Source organism: Ranitomeya imitator, chromosome 3 (assembly GCF_032444005.1).
Source record: "Ranitomeya imitator isolate aRanImi1 chromosome 3, aRanImi1.pri, whole genome shotgun sequence".
NCBI classification, from domain to species: domain Eukaryota; kingdom Metazoa; phylum Chordata; class Amphibia; order Anura; family Dendrobatidae; genus Ranitomeya; species Ranitomeya imitator.
In genome coordinates, this window is record NC_091284.1 from 550,647,147 (window position 1) to 550,672,085 (window position 24,939).

At 42.2% G+C, this 24,939-nt stretch overlaps 1 protein-coding gene across 3 annotated transcripts in view; it reads left to right on the top strand.

Annotated features, from left to right (window-relative positions):
- Nucleotides 1–24,939, top strand: part of TUBGCP3 (tubulin gamma complex component 3) — a 129,140-nt gene that overhangs the window by 60,163 nt on the left and 44,038 nt on the right. For all 3 annotated transcript variants that reach the window (XM_069757903.1, XM_069757905.1, XM_069757904.1), the window contains exons 13-16: nucleotides 847–955; nucleotides 5,433–5,622; nucleotides 8,610–8,745; nucleotides 12,065–12,133. In XM_069757903.1, coding sequence (XP_069614004.1) covers nucleotides 847–955; nucleotides 5,433–5,622; nucleotides 8,610–8,745; nucleotides 12,065–12,133 — 504 coding nt within the window. The remainder of the gene's footprint in view (nucleotides 1–846; nucleotides 956–5,432; nucleotides 5,623–8,609; nucleotides 8,746–12,064; nucleotides 12,134–24,939) is intronic.

Consider the following 24,939-nt stretch of genomic DNA (forward strand, 5'->3'; position numbering starts at 1 on the left):
ACAATTTTTATAAAATATTAAGCTTAAAATTAATAGGGGTACCCAAACTTATTCATATAACCGTATATACATTAGGGAGAGCGTTTCATCCCCTCTATGTCCGTTGTTTGGTGTCTCAAGTGGGTAAAATCTTACTATTTGTTTTGTCCTTTTGTGACTGCCCAGGTGTTTGGAAAGTAGTAGGTGTGCTTGGAAAAAGGCCGACTACAGGCACTACAACAAAACTGCTGTAACGTACTCCAGAAAACTGCCGTACGTTGTTGCTGAAGTCTAAATCCGCTGATGACTGCCCTAGATTTCATGTTCTGTCACCAGCAGCCCAAGATGAGACCAATTTTGTATAAAAGGCGTGCAACTTTTGATAAATTTGGCACATCTTGTTCCGACAGGATGGAGGGTCAATCTTGACAAATCTTCCCCCACCCCAAATCTGTTTACATAAAGTGGAATGCTTGTATCGGTATAGTCTGTTGTCACAAGGCAGCGACTATGTCCGTCCGTTATATCTGCTTCCCTGCTCGTATACCATGCATGTTACCATTCTTTACCCTCTGGCTTAAACTTAAAATGAGACTGTATATGTCAAGTCCCTGGTGCCATTCTCTGCACTCTCACATTTTAGAGCAGACCGATCCGATGCAGTCAGAGGACGAGTTTCTGTTGACATAGGAGTTTTTGGCTCAAAGCAAACCATCAATAGGGTACACATACAGGTGTATGATTTGTAAGACCTGTGGATATTTTCTGAGGCAGGTGGAACAAACTGATACAATCCTGCGTGAGCTTTGAATAGACTGGTTTTGGTAACGTACAGCATGTTGACTCATCCATGATTTTCTTTTTCAGGTTCTTTTGATTGGGAAATCCATTAACTTTCTTCACCAGGTGTGCCATGACCAAACGCCAACTGCTAGGATGATGGCAATTACTGAAACCCCGGAGTCCCCCAAAGATGGTAAGATAAAAATAGAAGAGCAGCAGCTTGGGGTTTCTGAAATTGTAGACATGTTAATTTGTAATATTTCAAAATAGAATTATCATACGTCTAGACCTCTGCTAAGATGAATAGAACACCTTCTACTAATAGTAGCCGTGGAAGTGGAAATACTCAAAGTAAGGATCTGCTTATTTATTCAGCAGATTTTAAATCTATCTAATGTACAGTATCTTGATTTTATTAATTTAATTTTACTCTCTGCAGTTTAAAAGTCTAATTTATGAAGCATATGTTGCTTATGATAAATTGAGTACACAGGTGAAACAGCTGGGGCTCACAGCTTCTGCTTTCACATTTCCCTTCCTGTTTTATCACAGGAGTGAGTGCTGGCCTTGTCACCAGTCTGTGAGCTCAACATACCGTATATACTCGAGTATAAGCCGACTCGAGTATAAGCCGACCCCCTAATTTTGTCACAAAAACTGGGAAAACGTAATGACTCGAGTATAAGCCTAGGGTGGAAAATGCAGCAGCTATCGGTAAATTTCAAAAGTAAAAATACATAGTTTGTGTTTTTGAATATCCATATTGAATGGGGAGCTCCATATAATGCTCCATAAAGTTTGATGGCCCCATAAGATGCTCCATATTAAAATAAGCCCCATATAATCCTGCATAAAGGTTAATAATGGCCCCATAAGATGCTCTATAGAGACATTTGCCCAATATAATGCTGCAAAAATGTTGATTATTGCCCCATAAGATGCTCCATAAAGATATTTGCCCCATATAATGCTGCACAAACCTTGATTATTGCCCTATAAGATGCTCCATACAGACACTTGCCCCATATAATGCTCCACAAACGTTAATTATGGCCCCATAAGATGCTCCATAAAGATATTTGCGCCATATAGTGCTGCACAAACGTTGATTATGGCCCCATAAGATTCTCCATACAGACACTTGCCCCATTTGCTGTTGCTGCGAAAAAAAAAAATCACATACTCACCTCTCCGTCGCTCAGGCCCCCGGCACTTTCAATATTCACCTGCTTCTCGTTCCGGCGCCGCTCCATCTTCAGCGTCTTCTGCACTGATGTTTAGGCAGAGGGCGCGCACTAATCACGTCACCGTGCCCTCTGACCTGAGCGTTACTGCAGAAGACTCTGAAGACGGAGCGGCGCCCGGAATGAGGAGCAGGTGAATATCGCGCAGCGCTCCCCTCCCCGTTATACTCACCTGCTCCTGGCGCGGTGCAGTCTCTGCTACCCCAGCGCCGCAGCTGCTTCCTGTATTGTGCGGTCACCGTTACCGCTCATTACTGTAATGAATATGCGGCTCCACCCCTATGGGAGGTGGGGCCGCATATTCATTACTGTAATGAGCGGTACTATGTGACCGCTCAGTACAGGAAGAAGCTGCTGGCGCTGGGGAACCAGGGAGCTGCAGGGACCGCGCTAGGAGCAGGTGAGTATAATTAGACAGCCCCCGCTCCCCCTCCCCTGTCGACCCCTGGGTATGACTCGAGTATAAGCCGAGAGGGGGACTTTCACCCCCAAAAATGGGCTGAAAAACTCAGCTTATACTCGAGTATATACGGTAAGTCAAGTCAGTGACATATACCTTCAGCGGCCACCGGTGCCTTTACATCACTGACTTGATTTATGATTGGTTCAGAGGGTTGGAGACAAATCAGAAACACTCATTCCTGTATTACCTTAGGCAGGGAAATATGTTCCATGAACTATTCTGGCCCAAACTAGTGCGTGTTAAAATCTTTATGTGTTGAAGATTGTTTGTGTGCACATAAACTACAATTGGTTCATTTTGCTGTTGCGCACATGAACCAGGAACCCTTTTGTGTGTACATTACCTAAAGGAACTGGCTAACATGTTTTCCTGTTAGTACTTTTTTTTTTTTTTTATTCTAACCTTGCCACAATTTACATTTTTTTGCTGTGTGTCCTGCTAACCTCAGAAATTGTAAAACTGAATTAGTACTGCACAGCCTGTAGATCAATGTCTTGAATGGATTAAAGGCGCTCCTTATAACTCTAACATTTGGTAATAGGGCCTTTCACCAGTTTTTACTTATTCGTTTTTTAAATTCTCCTCTTTGTTGCCAAGAGATTAGCATGTAACGTTTATATGATAGTTTAAACTATAACCAAAGAGGCATTTGCAGCTATTTTTATATTTACTTTTTTTGATTAGACAATGTTGCCCAATCCTAAGCAGACATCAAAAAGAACATACTTTCTATAAATACTTTTATATACAGACCAAAAAAAGCATAAAACTACATTTTATTGAAAAAATCATAAAAGTAAGCCATAAAATGACACACCCATATATAAAAAAGCGAAAAATACCACAGATGAAAAGGCTAGTTACATATTCATTACCTTATGAATTAAGGTGGTCCGAGCGTCCTCCACACCCGACGCGCGTTTTGCATTGAAATGCTTCGTCCACCCCTGAACTACCCTTTTCATTAGGCAACTTGTAGCTACCGTATTTTCCGGCGTATAAGACGACTGGGCGTATAAGACGACCCCCAACTTTTCCAGTTAAAATATAAAATCTTTTCAAAAGTCGGGGGTTGTCTTATATGCCGGGTGTCGTCTTATAGGGTGGGTGCGGAGCAATCTGCGGTCGAAGTATATAGTGGGGGGGGAGTGGTCCTGATGACGAGGTGAGGAAGCGCCTCACCAGGAAGGTGTAAGTGAAGCAAACTGTCAGCGTCTGGGATGCCAGGGGTATGCAAAAAAGAGAGAGAGAGCGGTGCTGTGCCTAGAAAAACACTCCTCTTTCACTCATCTGGCTCGCCCTTGTATCCTATTCTCTCCTTCTCTGTCTCTGCTTCACTTACACCTTCCCGGTGAGGCGCCCCCTCTCCTTGTCATTGGGATCGCTCCCCCCACAATATGCGGCGACCGCAGATTACTCCGCACCTGCCCTATAAGACGACACCTGGCGTCTAAGACGATACCCGACTTTTGAGAAGATTTTCAAGGGTTAAAAAGTAGTCTTATACGCCAGAAAATACAGTACTTTTACCCTTGCCCCTGCTTGGTTACTTTTTATTGATTAGTCGTATAAAGCTGTGTTTACTATGCTGTAACGTGTCATAACATATCTATTTACATAATATTTACCCTTCTTCAATTGTATGATGTCAATTTTGCACTTTATAAGGTATATATGAGTGGTATATTATGACACTTCTATATACTTGGTTACTAAACTTCTCTCTTATGCCTTATATTATTATGATGTATGGATATTAATCTGATGCTATTTATATACATCAGGATGTATTATGCTATTAGTTGCTAGGCAATAATAATTTGCACATGTCCTCAAGTTAAAAAAAATTATATATTTTTTTGCCTATAGTTTATACGTACCTCCTTTGCCGTCCTGTCTGACAAATTGTATTTTCTAGATCAATTAATAACTATAGTTGATCTTCAGATATATGGTCCGGGTTTCTCATCAATTAGCCTTCTTCATATGTGGTATTTTTCTTTTTTTTTTTAATATATGTGTATGTATTATGTCATTTTATGACTTGCTTTCATGATCTTTTCAATAAAATGTACTTTTATTTCTTTTTTTTTTTTTGTCTGTATATAAAGTATTTTCTTTTTGGTGTCTTTATATATACTTTATGACCTTAAGCATAAGATTCAAATATGCAGGTATGTAGGTGTGTCCAATCATACCAGAGAAACAAAAGGAATATGTACCCAGAGAAAGTAAGAATCTGCTTTCGCTGTGTGATTTAGTAAAACCTGTAATGCCACAGCTCTGCTCTCTGCCTCAGGTCACAGAGATCTCGCTGTTCGACATCTACTGCATTATTATCACTTATTTATATAGCACCATTGATTCCTGTATATGGGTTTACATACAAAATACAGATATAACTTACAGTAAGGAAACGAACAATGACAGATTGGTACAGAGGAAAAAGGATCTTGTCCCTGCAGGCTACATTCTAGTATACTGTGTTTAAGAGCCGAAAGGAGGGAAGAGTAAAGCTCTGTCATTACAAGCACCTCCCTGCATCTATCCCAGGCATCCAGGAATACTGCCCTGATGGCTAGCACAGATTCGAGGGGTGTATGTGACACACTGCAGCTCTCATCTCACGGCACTGACAGCTCTTCTGCACTTCCCACACCACCCACCTATCACCACTTTTTTTCCTTGCATGACGCCCCCTGCTTATGATTAGTTAATGTCATGCAGGGTAAAGGTAAATGCCCCCAGTAAAGATCCTCTGCTAATGCCATCCTTGATTATAGTAGAAATTGGCAAATAAACTTTACCAGCTGATATCCTCTTTAAAACAGTAGAGCTTTGACATATTGCACAACACAGGTTGCATATTTTTTGTTTCGGTGAACTGTATAATAATAATTTATTTATCATTCCAGAAGTGACAGCCTTGTTGTATTAATCGATATTATTGAATTGTGCTTTAGCTGCAGACCTGTTCTCAGATTTAGAGACTGCATTCCAGTCTAAAATCGATGCAGCATATTTTGAAACGAGCAAATATCTGCTGGATGTCCTTAACAAGAACTACAATCTGCTGGAGCACGTACAGGCCATGAGACGCTACCTCCTGCTGGGGCAGGGAGATTTTATACGCCATCTCATGGATTTGCTTAAGTAAGTTGTGTTTATAGCAATGTGTGATATGTAGTGATGAGCAAACGTGCTCGGGATAAGCTGTTATCCGAGTATCATGGGTGTGCTAATATGTTCGAGTCTTCCCCGGCTGCATGTGTTGCGGCTGTTAGGTAATCCCTGCATGTGTTGCGGCTGTTGGGTAATCCCTGCATGTGTTGCGGCTGTTGGGTAATCCCTGCATGTGTTGCGGCTGTCTAACAGCCGTGGGGACTCGTTTATTCGAGCACACCCAAGATACTCGGATAACACGTTCTGAACATGTTCACTCATCACTAGTGTTATACAATGTTTTATGTCTATTAATATATTGTGTATGTAATATTAGATTATTTCTTCATAATAGGACAGTGTGTTGCATCAACCCCATTCTGACCTCGGACGGCAGAGTACGTCCGAGGTCAGATCCCCCGCTTTGATGCAGGGCTCTGGCGGTGAGCCCGCATCAAAGACGGGACATGTCAGCTGTTTTGAACAGCTGACATGTGCCCGCAATAACGGCGGGTGAAATCGCGATTCACCCGCAGCTATTAACTAGTTAAATGCCACTGTCAAATGCTGACAGCGGCATTTAACCGGCACTTCCGATCGATCGAGTTGTGCCAGCTTTTAGCCTCCCATGGAGGCTATTGAAGCATGGCAAAAGTAAAAAAAAAAAAAAATGTGAAAAAATATCACCCCCCTTTCGCCCCATTCAAAATAAATTAATAACAAAAAATCAAACCTACACATATTTGGTATCACCGCGTTCGGAATCGCCCGATCTATCAATAAAAAACAGCATTAACCTGATCGCTAAACGGCATAGCGAGAAAAAATTAGAAACGCCAGAATTATGTTTTTTTGGTCGCCGCAACATTGCATTAAAATGCAATAATGGGCGATCAAAAGAACTTATCTGCACCAAAATAGTATCATTAAAAACACCAGCTCGGCACGCAAAAAATAAGCCCTCACATGACCCCAGATCACGAAAAATGGAGACACTACGGGTATTGGAAAATGGCGCAATTTTTTTTTTAAGCAAAGTTTGGAATTTTTTTTCACCACTTACATAAAAATGAACCTAGACATGTTTGGTGTCAATGAACTCATAATGACCTGGAGAATCATAATGGCAGGTCAGTTTTAGCATTTATTGAACCTAGCAAAAAAGCCAAACAAAAAACAAGCGTGGGACTGCACTTTTTTTTTGCAATTTCACCACACTTGGAATTTTTTTCCCGTTTTCTAGTACACGACATGCTACAACGAATGATGTCATTCAAAAGTACAACTTGTTTTGCAAAAAATAAGCCCTCACATGGCCATATTGACGGAAAAATAAAAAAGTTATGGCTCTGGGAAGGAGGGAGCGAAAAACGAACACGGAAAAACGGAAAATCCCAAGGTCATGAAGGGGTTAAGATGTACCTATCTATGTATTCTATCCATGATATAGCTACGCTTCATTACTCCCGAAATCAGATTTATTATTCAGATTGCATCAAATAAGTAAAATAGTAGCGGAATCCATACATTATGTAGACTATTGTATAAATTCCAAACTGATCAGTTCATCTACATAAATATTTCAGTAATTTATTAAACATAGTCTTTAGTCCCCAAAATGCATTTTAGACCAGTTCTATCTTAATATATGGCGCTTAGCCGCTATAAATGTTTGTGCAAGAGTAACTACTTCTGGACTGCCCATAGACTTTATATGTCCGGGCAGTCTACATTTGCCCTGCACTGACATTCTAACATATCAATGCAATGTAAGCAGCCAGCGCCAGATTGTGCAGCTGTGTGAGGGGGAAGCCGGCTGTCAGACACAGCCAGACTTCCCAGAGAAAAGCGTTATTTAGGTTTATTACCATGTTTCCCTGCATGATCTCTGTACACACAATGTTGAAATAGTGCTTGTGTATATAGATTGGGAATCACTGCCAGTGCTTCCTTCTCTGGATGCTGGGGTCATGTGATCAGAGTGCAGGAGGCCACAGTAGCTGCTGGGTCCTAAGAGACCCAATCAACTCTGATATACAGGGAGGAGGCTGCATTTCAGCTATATCTAGTGCTAATATTCCCCCCTCCCCCCATCACCCTTATCTAGAAGTCTTTGTAGACCTTATGGAGGGCAATGTGTGTACAATAAATGAAAAAAAATATATAAATGGCAAAAATAAAATTAAAAGACAGACTGTCTAAATCACGGTTTCTAGCCCTTCTCCCATTTAAAAAAGTATGTTCAAAGTATAAAAACAGTTTCAATGGAAAGGTGGAACACAATTTACAATATGTTTTGAGTCCTCTGAGGTCTTTAACATAAATAAACAATGTGAAAAATTGACATATTTCCTATTTTACCAGCAAAAAAAAAAAGCATTGTGGTAAATTTTATTTTATTTTTTTAATATTTAAACAAGAACATTTTTTTTTAGACCCTTTAGAAGCGCAATTACGATGATTCCTGAAGAATGTGCATGGCCAGGGGGAAATGGCCTGGCCATGAACTAGTTAAGCAAGCCGTCAAGAGTCTGGCACTGGTCTGCTATTGAAAGAAGTGCGTCTTGCAGGCTTAACAAGCCGGCACTTACTATCATTGAATGTACTCTCCTAAATAAATGGAAAGGTTTTGGGCTTTTTTCATGCTGACATATGTTTGTTGGGGGCTGAACCCATGGACAGGGGATAAGTAGAATGCCAGCTGCCTGGTAATACATAGCTCTGCATTCTTAGGTTGTATTCAGGTATATCTGAGGTTCATACTCGTGCTAAGAAAACAGATGTGCCTGTCTTCAAAATCTGATTGGTTCTTCATCAGCTCCTTTTCTATTCCCTTTCAGACATGCCGTTGTGTAGCTCAATATTGAATGGAACTGGGCACGTTTATTCACATCCTGCCTTTGTGCAGATTCTCTTTTCCATGCGTAGTAGTGTGAAGATCCACTTGCCTCTATCAGTGTGTTTTTCCTTTTTCCTAGACCAGAGCTTGTGCGTCCAGCAACTACATTGTACCAACACAATCTTACAGGGATCCTTGAGACTGCGGTGAGGGCAACCAATGCTCAGTTTGACAACCCTGAGATTCTCAAACGTTTGGATGTCAGGCTTTTAGAGGTAATGTGTGTGACCAAACCCCAATTAATAAGTGACCATCATGGTAAAAATTACTGATAAATGATAATGAAAATCTCAAGTGAGTAGTATTTTTTTTTTTTACTGTTCTGCCTGCTTCTGATTTCCAGCATGGCGGCCTTCACATCCCATCATCAGGGTTGTAATTCATTCTCTGATTCCTGAATTACAAGTTATGTTATTTTATATGCTATTTTTTTCTTGGTTATGTATCAGGAACACCTTCTGCAGCACTCTGCTGACATTGTCCTTACTTGTTATTCCCTGTGGGACTCGCAATCTAAATTCTCTCCTACTACGCCACCCTATTCATTATAGCGCTTACGTTAGCAAACTTGTGTAAAACAATTTGATGACTCTATGCAAAAATGTTGCGACTTATGCTGATTTCACTAAAGTAGTGGTGGGGGGTCGAAGAAACACCTTCCTGACAAATTCTTGGCGCGCTAAGGTGTACCTTATACCGGACGTTTTACTCCAGTCACCAACTGGAATAAGATTTCTGGCAAGGTGCACAGAGGCGCACGTCATTTGAATTTGCCCCTGATTCATTAAGTGATGTGTGCCTCCTAAAGAATCGGGCTCCATTTAGTCCACCACACCCCTTCATTTAAGACCTCCATGTATTATTCCAGTGTTAACGATACAAGACCTAAGTCTTTGGAGTGTGGGAGGAAATGGGAATGCCAGATGAAAACTACATAGAATAAATGGTATAGTTATCCGAATATGCCAGGAAGGAGTCTAGGAACGTCCACCCCGACGCGCGTTTCGGCGGTGTAGCCTTTTTCAAGGGGTAACCCTTGAGAAAGGCTACACCGCCAAAACACGCGTCGGGGTGGACGCTCCTAGACTCCTTCCTGGCATATTCGGGTAATTATACCATTTATTCTATGTAGTTTTCATCTGGCCCCTGCTATTTATGCCTTATAGTATTTTGCCAGGCTCTGTATTGATTAGGCGTGATGGGAATTGTGCAATACCTATATATAATGTTGTACAATAGTAGCATATGGATTCCTATTTGCCCTTACATATGTGTATTTTGTTGAGATAGATAAAATATATATATATATATATATATATATATATATATATAATCTCGTGAGCATCCCTGTTTTTGACATGTGTTAGTGGTTGTGTTCCCCTCCTTGTCCATTTCTTTTTGTCATCTTTTCCTGGTCACTTAATAAATTTATATTGATTATTTAAATTACCATTGGGATTTTTTTGTCGTGGTTTTCTTTGGTTTGAATAGTCTTTGCGATTTTCTTCCCGTTATTATGTCCATATATATAATATATAATATTATGATCACTGTGATTTGTTGCTTTCATGAGGTGTGTTGAACTAGGTTTGATTAGTAGTGATGAGTGAATGTGCTCGCATGAGATGTTATCTGAGCATGCTCGTGTGCTAACCTAGTAAATCTCGGCGTGCTCCGAAAAATATGCCCTCTTGGCTGCATGTCCTCCCGGCTGTTCGACAACCGCAACACACGCAGGGATTGAACAACTGCACGTTCGCTCAACACTATTGATTGGCTTTTCAGGTCTTCATGAAGTGGAGAGCTGAATTTCTTCTGTTTGCTGGTAGTTTCTTGAGTTTAGTAAATGCACTTTTTTGATGGAGCATGAACTTTTTAAATAACTTCATGGACTGATGGAGAAAGTTTTGTTTGTTAAAGTGTAATTTTTTATTAAAATGTAGTTCTTTCCGTCAGCCAAGCAGCTTTGTTTCCCTAGCTTCTAATGTCCTTTATCTATAACAGGGCATCACTGAACATCTGAGCTGCATTGTGCACATATCATTGGTATACCGTATTCGTATAGGGGATTGATTTGTTCTAAACTTAGGGTAAAGTGAATACTTATTAAACTAACAGAAACCGGATGTTTTGGTGCATAATTGGCTGTATGTCATGCAGAATACCCTTGTATTAAAGGTAATTTTCTTGTATTTTACGGTGTGGAAATGCACCAGACTAATACCTTGGCAATTGCATACAAATGCCTGCATCCTAAAACATTTCTAGTGTTTAATTCAGCAGTACCTCCCTTGCCAATATAAAGTCATAAACAAACATCCTCAGAGCTGGCAACTAAAGTGCTGCTAGACAGAGCACATAATAACCTCAATTTTCTTTTGATGATTCAAATAGGGCCATTTACGAGAAATAAGAAGACATTATTTATTGCATTCATCCGCACTGTAAAAATCAAAATAAGCATCATGGCCTCCTCTTTAAAATAAAACTCTCTTGTTATTGAAAGTGCCTGCTAGCTAATAACTCAGGCGGGCCTCTAACAAAAAAACAAGATTGAAATATGTCACGAGACCAATCTGTTTCCCCCTGTGCTAAATAGTGCATATTGTTTATACCAAGTCTTTGTCAAACATATGTATGTGTATATATATATATATATATATATATATATATATATATATATATATATATATATATATATATATATATATATATATATATATATATATATATATATTATTTTTTTTTTTTTTTTTTTTTTGTGGCTGAAATTTTCTTTCCTCACATCTAATTGGCCACTCCAGTTCCGAGCTTTACGGGAATATTTGTATTTTTCTAAAGATAAAATCCTGATTTGGTGGAATTAAAATCATAGAAGGTGCTTTGTATCACACAAAAACAGCATTTTATAAAAGCTTTGCTTTTTGAATATTTTTGCCATGTAGCATTGTAATAATTTCACGTGTTTCCTGATGGCAGGAATTGAAACTCTTAAAATGATTGAACGAATGTAAAATGTGGATGCCTTTTCACTTTTATAATTATTCGTAATGAATGAGCATTCCTACTCTGCATAGATCTCCATCGGTTTCAGCTTGCTTTTATTTCATATATTATACCATTTGTGCTCTGCCAACTTTTAAGCTCTTCCTAGTCAGTTTTTTGGTGCTACGGAGTTATATTCTGGAGGACCGGCAACATGTGAAAGCTGTACTGTGTGTGAAACGGATTTAAAGGGGCTGTCCACTACTAGAACAACAGCTCCTTCTTGATATAAATGTTTGGACCCAATTAAAGTAAACAAAACAGCTGATACAGCCCTCTGGTGTCAGCACTGTTCCAGCACCTTAGGACATTTTGAACATGAAGAGGAAGTCAGAAATCATCTGCCGCCCGGACTTCCTCTTCATGTTCAAAATGTCCGAAGACGGAAACCTTTCTATACATGATTCTCGATTGCATCTCTTTGTTTCTCTACATGAATGTCCCCATAACCACATTTATAACCCAGAGCTTATGTTTCATTATTTTTAGGTTTCGCCTGGAGACACTGGATGGGATGTATTTAGTTTAGACTATCACGTGGATGGACCAATTGCCACAGTAAGTTAGAAGTAAAAGACATCTCACTGCTTCCAGTGGCTACATCTCTGTGTAATTTGGTTGGGCGATGCAGCATGTGCTGGTTCCTCAGGGCTGTGGAGTCGGTAAGCCAAACCTCCGACTCTGACACCGACTCCACCAAAATGGGCTCCGACTCCACAGCCCTGGTTCCAGTCTCCCGATATGCCTGTTTTAGTGAACACCTGCTTCTCTTAAAAAGCAGTCTTAGGAATTAGAATGATATCAGCAATAATGACAACCATATGTATATAATCAGTTACAACAATCATATATACATAAGACTATGAAATAATATCAAGCTTTTTAATAATTTTGTCCATGACAGAAAGTTCTGAAACTTTGCAAATCACTTTATTAGCAGATTTGTCTTCATTCCCATAAAAAAAAAAAAATGCTGCATTTAAGCGACTTCCAAACCCCTGCTTTTCCCCCAGTTTATTTTTCTACCTTTAGCAGCATTACTATTAGAACTTACTCATTTGGGGTACAGATGGTAGTGAAAGGGTCTGCTGTAACACCTTTGTCTCTAAGGCTGCGGTCACACTAGCAGTATTTGGTCAGGATTTTTCATCAGTATTTGTAAGCCAAAACCAGGAGTGGGTGATAAATACAGAAGTGGTGCATATGTTTCTATTATACTTTTCCTCTAATTGTTCCACTCCTGGTTTTGGCTTACAAATACTGAGGTAAAATACTGACCAAATACTGCTAGTGTGACGGCAGCCTGATTCTGGCAAGAAGCCTGCCACAGGAGATTGTTCTCATAGCACAACACTGAGAGGATGATACAGGTGCTGATTCTTTCACCGCCATCCTCTGTACTCCAGCTGTATATCAATACAGCTAAAGGCAGGAAAATACCGATGTTTGGAAGCCAGTTACAAAAATGAAAAAGGCTGATTATCACTTCCAAACAGAAAGACAAATGCGAAGAGATCCACTCTATAAGTAACTAACAAATTATAAACTGCACTCTGAAATGCTATAGTATGCAAACGTTGGATATATGAAATTGGAATTGCATTACTGCTATAGAAAAGAAGTTACAACATGAAGGAACTTTTGGTCTTTAAATTGGCAAATTCATGTGTGCCCAACTGCCAACCTCCTGTGTTTGGGACCCTAACCCAACATGATACCTCTTCCCAGCTGAAAGCCTACAATCATATGTGCAAGCATGTGTATGCAAATATAAAAAATATTATGTTAGGTTAAGGTCCCAGCAGACGTGGTCGTCTTGTCGTTGGCTGTTGGGCTCGCATGAATTAACCAATTTATGTGGTAAGTTCCTTCATTTTTCTCTCCTTTTCAATATTAATAATACGATCCCATTTTCATATATTCAATATTTGCATACCATAGCATTTCAGAGTGCAGGTTTAATTTGTTGTTAACCAATTACGGTACATGCTTTTTTTTTTTTTAAGAAATGAAAGCAATTCCCTAATCAAAGTGATTTGCAAGGTTTTATAACTTTCCATGCTGGACAGAATTATTTAAAAAAAATAAAGTTTAGTTACTCTTTAACCCCTTCACGACCTTTGACTTAAGTAAATTATGCCCAAGCTGTTAAGGCCAGAATCGGTGCCCGGCCATGTATCATCCTAAATGCTGCAATTCATATCAGTTGCAACATTTAGGAGATAGAGGGTGATCTATCTCCCTTCTGATGGGCGCCCTTCGTTATGACGACCTCTGGGTCTGCCAGCTACGCCAAGCCTGTTAGACCATGGCAGGAGCATGATCTAAGAGGCTTCTGTAAGTGCAGCATTGATGGCTGTAATGCATTTTACCAGTGATCAGACTAATACAAGCTTTAAAGTCCCATAGTAAAAAAGTAGAAAAAAAAGTTAAAAAAAAAATTCAACCAATAAATAGTTTTTATTGTGTAACAGGCAAGTGTAAAATAATTATTAAATTATTAATTGATATAATCGCACAGACTCAAAGAATAACACTGTCTTATCACTTTTACCACACGGAGACTGGCATAAAGCTCAAACACTCCCACAAACATAAGAAAAAAACACAATTCAAAATGAAAAGTGATCAATAATGTGTCTGAAAATGGTACCAATAGACGTCAATTCCTCCTGTAAAAAACAAGCCCTCACATGACTGTCGGCAGTAACATTGAAACATAGCTCTCAGGATATGGCGACGCAAAATCATATTTTTTGTTCCAAAAGCCCCATCTTTAACCCCTTAAGCCCCGAGGGTGGTTTGCACGTTAATGACCGGGCCAATTTTTACAATTCTGACCACTGTCCCTTTATGAGGTTATAACTCTGGAACGCTTCAACGGATCTTGGCGATTCTGACATTGTTTTCTCGTGATATATTGTACTTCATGATAGTTGTAAAATTTCTTCGATATAACGTGCGTTTATTTGTGGAAAAAAAACAAAAATGTGGCGAAAATTTTGAATATTTTGCAATTTTCAACTTTGAATTTTTATGCCCTTAAATCACAGAGATATGTCACACAAAGTAATTAATAAGTAACATTTCCCACATGTCTACTTTACATCAGCACAATTTTAGAAGCAAAATTTTTTTTTATTAGGGAGTTATAAGGGTTAAAAGTTGACCAGCAATTTCTCATTTTTACAACGCCAATATTTTTTTAGGGACCACATCTCATTTGAAGTCATTTTGAGGGGCCTATATGATAGAAAATACCCAAGTGTGACACCATTCTAAAAACTGCACCCCTAAAGGTGCTAAAAACCACATTCAAGAAGTTTATTAACCCTTCAGGTGTTTTACAGGAATTTTTGGAATGTTTAAATAAAAATGAACATTTAACTTTTTTTCGTAAACAATTAACTTCAGCTCCAATGTTTGATTTTACCAAGGGTAACAGGAGAAAATGGACCCCAAAAGTTGTTGTACAATTTGTCCTGAGTACGCTGATACCCCATATGTGGGGGTAAACCACTGTTTGGGCGCATGGCAGAGCTCGGAAGGGAAGGGGCGCCATTTGACTTTTCAATCCAAAATTGACTGGAATTGAGATGGGACGCCATGTTGCGTTTGGAGAGCCCCTGATGTGCCTAAATATTGAAACCCCCCACAAGTGACACCATTTTGGAAAATAGACCCCCTAAGGAACTAATCTAGATGTATGGTGAGCACTTTGACCCAACAAGTGCTTCACAGAAGTTTATAATGCAGAGCCGTAAAAATAAAAAAATCATATTTTTTCACAAAAATGATCTTTTCTCTGATCGCCCATGACGGCACCACGGAGAGAGGGGATCCGCCCACCAAGGACAGGAAACCTACGGATAAAAAGGTGGTACCACTCTCCTGCATCAGTTGGTTTCCTGTCCTTGATGGGAGACCTACGGACTTACCGGTTCAACGTTGGATTCCGGGGCCAACCAGTCCGACTCCAGGCAGCTGGGGTCGGCTGGGGTGGTGACCCGAAGCACCACCGCTGGGGGCTAGTGGGCCTCTAGGGTGAGTGGGGGAGGTGACAAGGAGTTCGCGGTCACCTCCCCAGGTAAGATGCAGCAGCGGCAACATCCAGGGGGGTCCCTCTGTGGTTGTGGGAGGTGCGGCGCGGCCCTCCCCTAGCACGCGTCAGCCTGCACACTGCACTGCCATCGGGCATGCAGAGCCGCGCGGTAGGGTCTGCATAGGACCGGGGGTGCCGGTCAGCAGCGCCATATCTGCACTCCGGGCGGCCATCTTGAGAGTCCGGCGCATGCCCGGAGTTGCGCTGGTCTCGCGAGACGCTGGGGCTTGGATCTGCGCAGGCGCCGCTGAAACCCGACGGCGCAGGCGTCGGCGTTCGGCGCTCCTCGCCGTCGTCTGGACGCCACTGCGCAGGCGACGCCGATCTGACGCTTGTGCGTTCCAAAGGCGCCGCAGAAGCGTCTGCGCAGGCGCCGGCGTTCAACGCTCCTTGCCGTCGGCTGAAAAAAAAAAGGGGCGGGAGCTTTAAAAGGGAGAATTTACTTACTCCCAGTGGCTCTGCAGTATATCGGCAAGAGCCTTAGGAGCTACTAGTTGTCGCAGCATCAGCGCAGCACGCGTTATTGGCAGTGAAAGCAGACCAGCAGCAGTATGAGCGACCCGGCATCTCCCTTGCCTGAATCACCTCCACCTATAGCATCGCCGCAGCAGCAGCAGCAGCAAAAGAGGCGACAGCAGAAAGGTCACCAGGACACCAGCAAAGAACGCCAAAGGTCTCAACACAGCAAGGAGTCCAGCACGGCGTCGGGGAAAATGCCAGAGGCAGAGAATCCCCAACCGGTATTTATGGGTCCTGGAGGTGGTAAGTTGATCTTCGTGAAAGTTAGAGACAGTAAGATTATTATTTGTCTCTTTTAGGGGAGGAAAAGCGTAGGTAAAACAAAGCACAAAATCTGTGCCATCTGTAAAGAGGATCTTCCACCCGCATGGGAGAAGCAGCTATGTAATTCCTGCATACAGCAGACTGTATCCGAAAGCCTGCCCGGGTTTGCAACAGATCTTAAAAACCTGATTAAAGAACAGGTGGAAGACACCTTTAGATCCCTTAAAAGGGGAAAGAAACGGAGAAGGACCAGACACAGGTCCCCATCCCCAGTCTCTAAATCTGACAGCGATAGTGCAAGTTCAGTATCCTCCTCCTCCTCCTCCTCATCTTCATCATCCACTTCTTCCTCAGGAGGTCTCAATTGTTTCCCGCTAGAGGACACCGATGGCCTCATAAAGGCAGTGAGGAGTACTATGGGATTAGTAGACTCCCACCCTAAAAAGTCAGCACAAGACATCATGTTTGGGGGCTTAGAACAAAAAAAGAGAAGAGCTTTCCCGCTTAATGAAGCAATTGCAGCGTTAATTAAGAAGGAATGGAAAAAACCCATGAAAAAGACTCTCCTAACTCCAAAAAGGAAATACCCCTTCGAGGATGAATCCTGCTCCTTTTGGGAAAAAGCCCCCAAATTAGATGTAGCAATAGCTAAAGCATCAAAGAAATTCGCTCTCCCGTTTGAGGACATGGGGGTCCTAAAAGACCCTATGGACAAGAAGGCGGACGCCTTCCTCAAGGGCTCTTGGGAGTCAGCGGGAGGAGGCCTGAAACCGGCAGTGGCAGCAGCTTGCACATCCCGCTCCCTAATGATCTGGTTAAATCAACTAGAGGGTCAATTAAAGGGGAAAACTTCACGAGACTCGATGCTGAAGACATTACCTGTAATAAGGGGAGCTGCGGCTTTTCTGGCTGACGCCTCGGCAGACTCTATCAGATTAGCTGCCAGGTCAGCTGTGTTTGCTAATGCGGCCAGGCGTGCCCTCTGGCTTAAGAATTGGCCTGGCGATCTGCAAACAAAAACAAAACTGTGTACTATCCCCTGCGAAGGAGAGTTTTTGTTCGGTTCCACTTTAGATGACATCTTGGAAAAAGCAGGGGACAAGAAAAAGTCCTTTCCCTCTCTAGGTCTCCCCCTCTTACCGGAAGCCCTTTCGGAACAAGAGGTTTTTCCGCAAGAACCCTGGGAGAGGCCAGGGAAAGTGGGAGGATAAGAGGAACAAAAACAAGGGGTTCATCTTTAACAAAAACCCTAGCGATAACAAGAAACCTTCTCAATGAAGGTTCGCCCCAGGTGGGAGGGAGATTATCTCTCTTTCTCCCAGCCTGGAAAAAGATTACCTCCAGTCAATGGATTCTGATCATTATAGAATCAGGTCTGAGGCTGACATTCAAAAGATGCCCCCGTCCCTCTTTTACGATGACATCTATAAGATCTTCGGCAGAAGAACAGCTGGCACTGGAAAACTAGGTCATCGGGTTAGTAAAAAAGGGAGTACTCCTGGAGGTTCCCCCACAAGAAAGAGGGCAAGGGTACTATTCCCCTCTATTCCTGAGGAAGAAACCAGACGGTTCCTTCAGGACCATTATAAATCTAAAAAAACTAAACGATTACCTGGAGGTTCAAGCATTCAAGATGGAAACGATAAAATCATCTATCAAGATGTTGTTTCCCCAATGCTTCATGGTGGTCCTGGACCTAAAGGACGCATATTATCACGTCCCAATACACAAGGATCACCAGAGATTCCTCAGGATGGCAGTTCACATCAGGGGAGTCCTAAATCACTTCCAATTGTCAGCTCTACCATTTGGTCTTGCCATAGCCCTGATGGTTTTCACAAAGCTGATAGCAGAGGTAATGGCTCACCTCAGAGAAGAAAATACCCTAATCGTTCCATATCTGGACGATTTCTTGGTGATAGGCTCCTCCCCGCAACATTGCGAGGATCAACTGGCAATAGTGATACATTCCTTAAAAAAACTGCGTTGGCTAATAAACATAGAAAAATCCAGACTAATGCCTTCTCAGGTCCAGGAGTACCTGGGTCTCACTCTAGACTCCAAAAAGATGGAATGTCAGCTCCCGGAGAACAAGATACAAAAACTAAAAAGTTTAGTATCGAGAACCCAATCTCTCCCCTCCATAACACTCCGTCAGGCCATGTCCCTCTTAGGCTCCATGACCTCTTGCATCCCCGCAGTCCAGTGGGCCCAATTACATTCAAGAGATCTTCAATGGCAGATATTGTCGGAGCAAATCCATCTAGGAGGGCATTTAGACGGGCAGTTAACTCTATCTCCTCGCACCAATCACTCTCTGACATGGTGGAAATCGCAGGAAAATCTTTCCCAGGGAGTCCCGTGGGTAATTCAGATCTCGAAAGTCCTGACTACGGACGCAAGCCCTTCAGGGTGGGGGGCTCATCTGGGCGACCTAGTAACCCAGGGCATTTGGTCTCCATCTACAGTAAACAAATCCTCCAACATGAAGGAGCTCCTTGCAGTAAAATATGCCCTTCAGGAATTCTTGGGGGTCCTTCATTCTCACCATGTAAGAGTAATGTCGGACAATCGGGTGGTAGTATCTTACCTAAATCACCAGGGGGGTACCCGTTCCAAAAATCTAATGGAAGTGACCAAATCAATCCTGCAAATAGCCGAGAGCAACCTCTTATCCCTAACAAGCCTACACATAAGGGGAGTAGACAACTACAAAGCAGACTTCCTCAGCCGGTCCAGTCTAAAACAGGGGGAATGGGAACTAAATCAGGTGATATTCACCCAGATCACAGAAAGATGGGGTGTTCCCAAAATAGATCTCTTTGCGAGTCATCTAAACAAAAAAGTAACCTCCTTCTGCTCCCTATCTCCCCTGGGGAACCCAGTAGCTGTGGACGCTTTCCTGATATCTTGGGGTAACCATCTGGTCTATGCCTTCCCTCCTCTTATTCTGATTCCAGCAGTGCTGAGGAAGATTCGGGAGGACGGGGCGCTGGTCATCTTAATTGCCCCGTTCTGGCCGAAGAGACCTTGGTTCTCATGGATGAGGAAGATGTCAATATCCGACCCTTGGGTATTGCCAGACCGCCAGGATCTATTGTCGCAGGGCCCAGTCTGTCATCCTCGAGTCAAGAACTTGCACTTGACAGCTTGGCTTTTGAAAGGAAATTATTAGAAAGCAGGGGGTTCTCTCCAGGGTTAATCTCAACTCTGTTACAAAGTAGGAAGCCGGTTACAACAAAACAATACGGCAAAGTATGGAAAAAATTTCTGTCTTCAGGTGAAAAAATAGGGAAAGAAATTCCCCTTGCTTCCATACTAGAATTCCTACAAAATGGGTTGGAGATGGGTTTAGCCACTAGCACCCTAAAAGTTCATGTGGCGGCATTGGGAGCCCTATTTAACTTTGACTTGGCTTCAAATAGGTGGGTCTCTAGATTCATCAGGGCGGCAGGAAGATCAAGGCCTCTTCCAGTAAAAGTTGTTCCTCAATGGGACTTAAACTTGGTCCTTAAAGCCCTGACTAGTCCGCTATTCGAACCATTACACGAATCTACAATAAAAAACCTATCTCTCAAAACAGCTTTATTAGTCGCCCTTAGTTCTGCCCGTAGGGTTAGCGATTTACAGGCTCTCTCAGTTAACCCTCCTTACACACAATTTCTAGAGGATAGGGTCGTTTTAAAAACAGACCCAGCATATCTCCCGAAAGTGGCTTCAAAATTTCACAGGTCTCAAGAGATATCTCTCCCCTCCTTCTGTCCCAATCCTAAAAATAAGGAGGAACAAACACTACATACACTAGATGTAAGAAGATGTCTCTTACATCACCTAGAAGTCACTAGAGAGAGTAGGGAGGATTCCTCTGTGTGTTTCCAGGGTCCCCGGAAGGGGAAAAAAGCATCTAAAGCCACCAGAGCAAGATGGATCACGGACGCCATCAGTCTCTCATACTCGGCAAGTGGGATGTCCGTTCCCGGGGAGGTTAAGGCTCACTCAACAAGGGCAGTAGCGACTTCCTGGGCGGAGAAGGCCGGAGCTTCCATTGACCAGATATGTAGAGCTGCTACCTGGTCCTCACCATCCACATTCTATAGGCACTATAGATTGGACCTAATCTCCTCTTCAGACCTTACTTTTGGTAAAAGGGTTCTGGAGGCGGTGGTCCCTCCCTGAATGTACAATCTATGCAATTCTCTCCGTGGTGCCGTCATGGGCGATCAGAGAAAAATATAGTTCTTACCGATAACGGTATTTCTCTGAGCCCATGACGGCACCCGTACATTCCCTCCCTTCACTTGTGGGTGCTCACATCAAAATAGTGCCATAGTCTACTCATAGTTTTAAAGTCACGCGGTATCTAGTTATGATAAACAGTTAAAATTAACAAATGTTTAGTAGTGTCCCATCGTTCTCTATGTAAAACAACTGATGCAGGAGAGTGGTACCGCCTTTTTATCCGTAGGTTTCCTGTCCTTGGTGGGCGGATCCCCTCTCTCCGTGGTGCCGTCATGGGCTCAGAGAAATACCGTTATCGGTAAGAACTATATTTTTTGCCCCCAATTTTTTATTTTCCCAAGGGTAAGAGAAGAAATTAGACCACAAAAGTTGTTGTGCATTTTGTCCTGAGTACGCCGATACCCCATATGTGGGGGGGAACCACTGTTTGGGCGCATAGTAGAGCTCGGAAGGGAAGGAGCGCCATTTGACTTTTCAATGCAAAATTGACTGGAATTAAGATGGGACGCCATGTTGCGTTTGGAGAGCCACTGATGTGCCTAAACATTGAAACCCCCCACAAGTGACACCATTTTGGAAAGTAGACCCCCTAAGGAACTTATCTAGATGTGTGGTGAGCACTTTGTCCCAACAAGTGCTTCACAGAAGTTTATAATGCAGAGGCGTAAAAATAAAAAATGATATTTTTTCACAAAAATGATCTTTTTGCCCCCAATTTTTTATTTTCCCAAGGGTAAGAGAAGAAATTGGACCCCAAAAGTTGTTGTGCAATTTGTCCTGAGTACGCTGATACCCGATAAGTGGGGGTAAACAACTGTTTGGGCGCATGGCAGAGCTCGGAAGGGAAGGAGCGCCATTTGACTTTTCTATGCAAAATTGACTGGAATTGAGATCGGACACCATGTCGTGTTTGGAGAGCCCCTAATGTACCTAAACATTAAAACCCCCCACGTGACACCATTTTGGAAAGTAGACCCCCTAAGGAACTTATCTATATAAGAGCTTTGAACCCCCAAGTGTTTCACTACAGTTTATAATGCAGAGCCGTGAAAATAAAAATTCTTTTTTTTTCTTTCACAAAAATGATTTTTAGCCCCCAGTTTTGAATTTTCACAAGGGTAACAGGATAAATTGGACCCAAAACGTTGTTGTACAATTTGTCCTGAGTACGCTGATACACCATATGTGGGGGGAACCACTGTTTGGGCGCATGGCAGAGCTCGGAAGGGAAGGAGCGCCATTTGGAATGCAGACTTAGATGGAATGGTCTGCAGGCGTCACGTTGCATTTGCAGAGCTCCTGATGTACCCAAACAGTAGAAACCCCCCACAAGTGACCTTATATTGGAAACTAGACCTCCCAAGGAACTTATCTAGATGTGTTGTGAGAACTTTGAACCCCCAAGTGTTTCACTACAGTTTACAATGCAGAGCCGTGAAAATAAAAAATCTTTTTTTCCCCACAAAAATGATTTTTAGCCCCCCAAATTTTTGTTTTCCCAAGGGTAACAAGAGAACTTGGACCCCAAAAGTTTTTGTCCAATTTGTCCCGAGTACGCTGTTACCCCATATGTTGGGGTAAACCCCTGTTTGGGTGCACGGGAGAGCTCGGAAGGGAAGGAGCACTGTTTTACTTTTTCAACGCAGAATTGGCTGGAATTGAGATCGGACGCCATGCCGCGTTTCAAAAGCCCCTGATATGCTTAAACAGTGGAAACCCCCAATTCTAACTGAAACCCTAATCCAAACATACCCCTAACCCTAATCCCAACAGTAACCCTAACCACACCCCTAACCCTGACACACCCCTAACTCTAATCCAAACCCTAATCCTAACTTTAGCCCCAACCCTAACCCTATCTTTAGCCCCAACCCTAACTTTAGCCCCAACCCTAACCCTGACTTTAGCTCCAACCCTAGCCCCAACCCTAACCCTAGCCCTAACCCTAGCCCTTACCCTAGCTCTAACCCTAGCCCTAACGGGAAAATGGAAATAAATACATTTTTATTTTATTTTATTATTTTTCCCTAACTAAGGGGGTGATGAAGGGGGGTTTGATTTACTTTTATAGCGTTTTTTATACCGGATTTTTATGATTGGCAGCTATCACACACTAAAAGACGCTTTTTATAGCAAAAAAGTTTTTGCGTCTCCACATTTTGAGACCTATAATTTTTCCATATTTTGGTCCACAGAGTCATGTGAGGTCTTGTTTTTTGCGGGACGAGTTGACATTTTTATTGGTATCATTTTCTGACACGTGACAGTTTTTGATCACTTTTTATTCCGATTTTTGTGAGGCAGAATGACCAAAAACCAGCTGTTCATGAATTTCTTTTGGGGGAGGCGTTTATACCGTTCCGCATTTGGTAAAATGGCTAAAGCAGTTTTATTCTTCGGGTCAGTACGTTTACAGCGATACCCCATTTATATAATTTTTTTATATTTTGGCGCTTTTATACGATAAAAACTATTTTATAGAAAAAATAATTATTTTGGCATTGCTTTATTCTCAGGACTAAAACTTTTTTACATTTTAGCTGATGCTGTATGGCGGCTCGTTTTTTGCGGGACAAGATGACGCTTTCAGCGGTACCATGGTTATTTATATCCGTCTTTTTGATCGCGTGTTATTCCACTTTTTGTTCGGCGGTATGATAATAAAGCGTTGTTTTTTTTGCCTCGTTTTTTTTTTTTCTTATGGTGTTCACTGAAGGGGTTAACTAGTGGGACAGTTTTATAGATTGGGTCGTTACGGACGCGGCGATACTAAATATGTGTACTTTTATTGTTTTTTTTTTTATTTAGATAAAGAAATGTATTTATGGGAATAATATATATATATATATATATATATATATATATATATATATATATATATATATAATTTTTTTTATTTTTTTTTCTTTATTTAGGAATTTTTTTTAAATTTTTTTTTTTTTAATACATGTGGAATTTTTTTTAAAACCTTTTTGACTTTGCCCCGGGGGGAGGGGAGGGACATCACAGATCACTGATCTGACAGTTTGCACAGCACTCTGTCAGATCAGTGATCTGACTTACAGTGCTGCAGGCTTACCAAGCGCCTGCTCTGAGCAGGCACTTTGTAAGCCACCTCCCTCCCTGCAGGACCCGGATGCCGCGGCCATCTTGGATCCGGGCCTGCTGTAGGGAGGGAGGTAAGGAGACCCTCGCAGCAACGCGATCACATCGCGTTGCTGAGGGGTCTCAGTGAAGCCCGCAGGGAGCCCCCTCCCTGCGCGATGCTTCCCTATACCGCTGGCACATCACGATCATGTTTGATCGCGGTGTGCCGGGGGTTAATGTGCCGGGGGCGGTCCGTGACCGCTCCTGGCACATAGTCCTGGATGTCAGCTGCGATAGGCAGCTGACACCCGGCCGCGCTCCCCCCGTGAGCGCGGCCGATCGCGTATGACGTACTATCCCGTCACTGGGAATTAAGTCCTGGGGCACCTTGACGGGATAGTACGTCATATGGGATTAAGGGGTTAAGTGTGTTATAGCAACCTAACATATAAAACAAATTAGGTAAATCTGATATCTATGTAATTGCATTGACCCGAAGAATAAAATCATCTAATCACTTATACCGCACGAGGAACGGCATAAAAAATAAAATAAAAACAATTCTCGACCTGCTGTTGATTTGTTTATTCTGCCTCCCAAAGATCGCAGAAAGACTCTGCTCACATTTAACTTGCGCTCTACTACGCTAAGCGCTTACCTCGGGGTTTCTGTGTAAATCTATGAAATATGTCATTCAGATGGAATTCTTGATGAAAGATTCCCAAAAATAAGGCAAATTGTAGTTTCCAAAATGGGGTCCATAGTGGGGGTTTTCTGTTGTGAATTCTGTGGCTGAGTTCACTTCTGTGGTCACAAGTGGTATTGCAGTCTCTGGGCTTCCTCCCTCAGGTGTTTTGGTGAGCTCGTTGGCTGCCTTGCTATTTAACTCCACCTGAGTCTGTCTTCCTTGCTCCTTGTCAATGTTCCAGTGTTGGATCTGAGCTACTGCATCTTTCCTTGGGCCTGCTGCTCTGCTAGATAAGTGCTTCTAGTTTGTTTTCTGTTTTTTTCTGTCCAGCTTGCTATTGTCTTTTGCTGGAAGCTCTGAGAAGCAGAGGGGTGCACCGCCGTGCTGTTAGTTCGGCACGGTGGGTCTTTTTGCCCCTTTGCGTGGTTTTCGTTTTAGGGTTTTTTGTAGACTGCATAGTTCTCT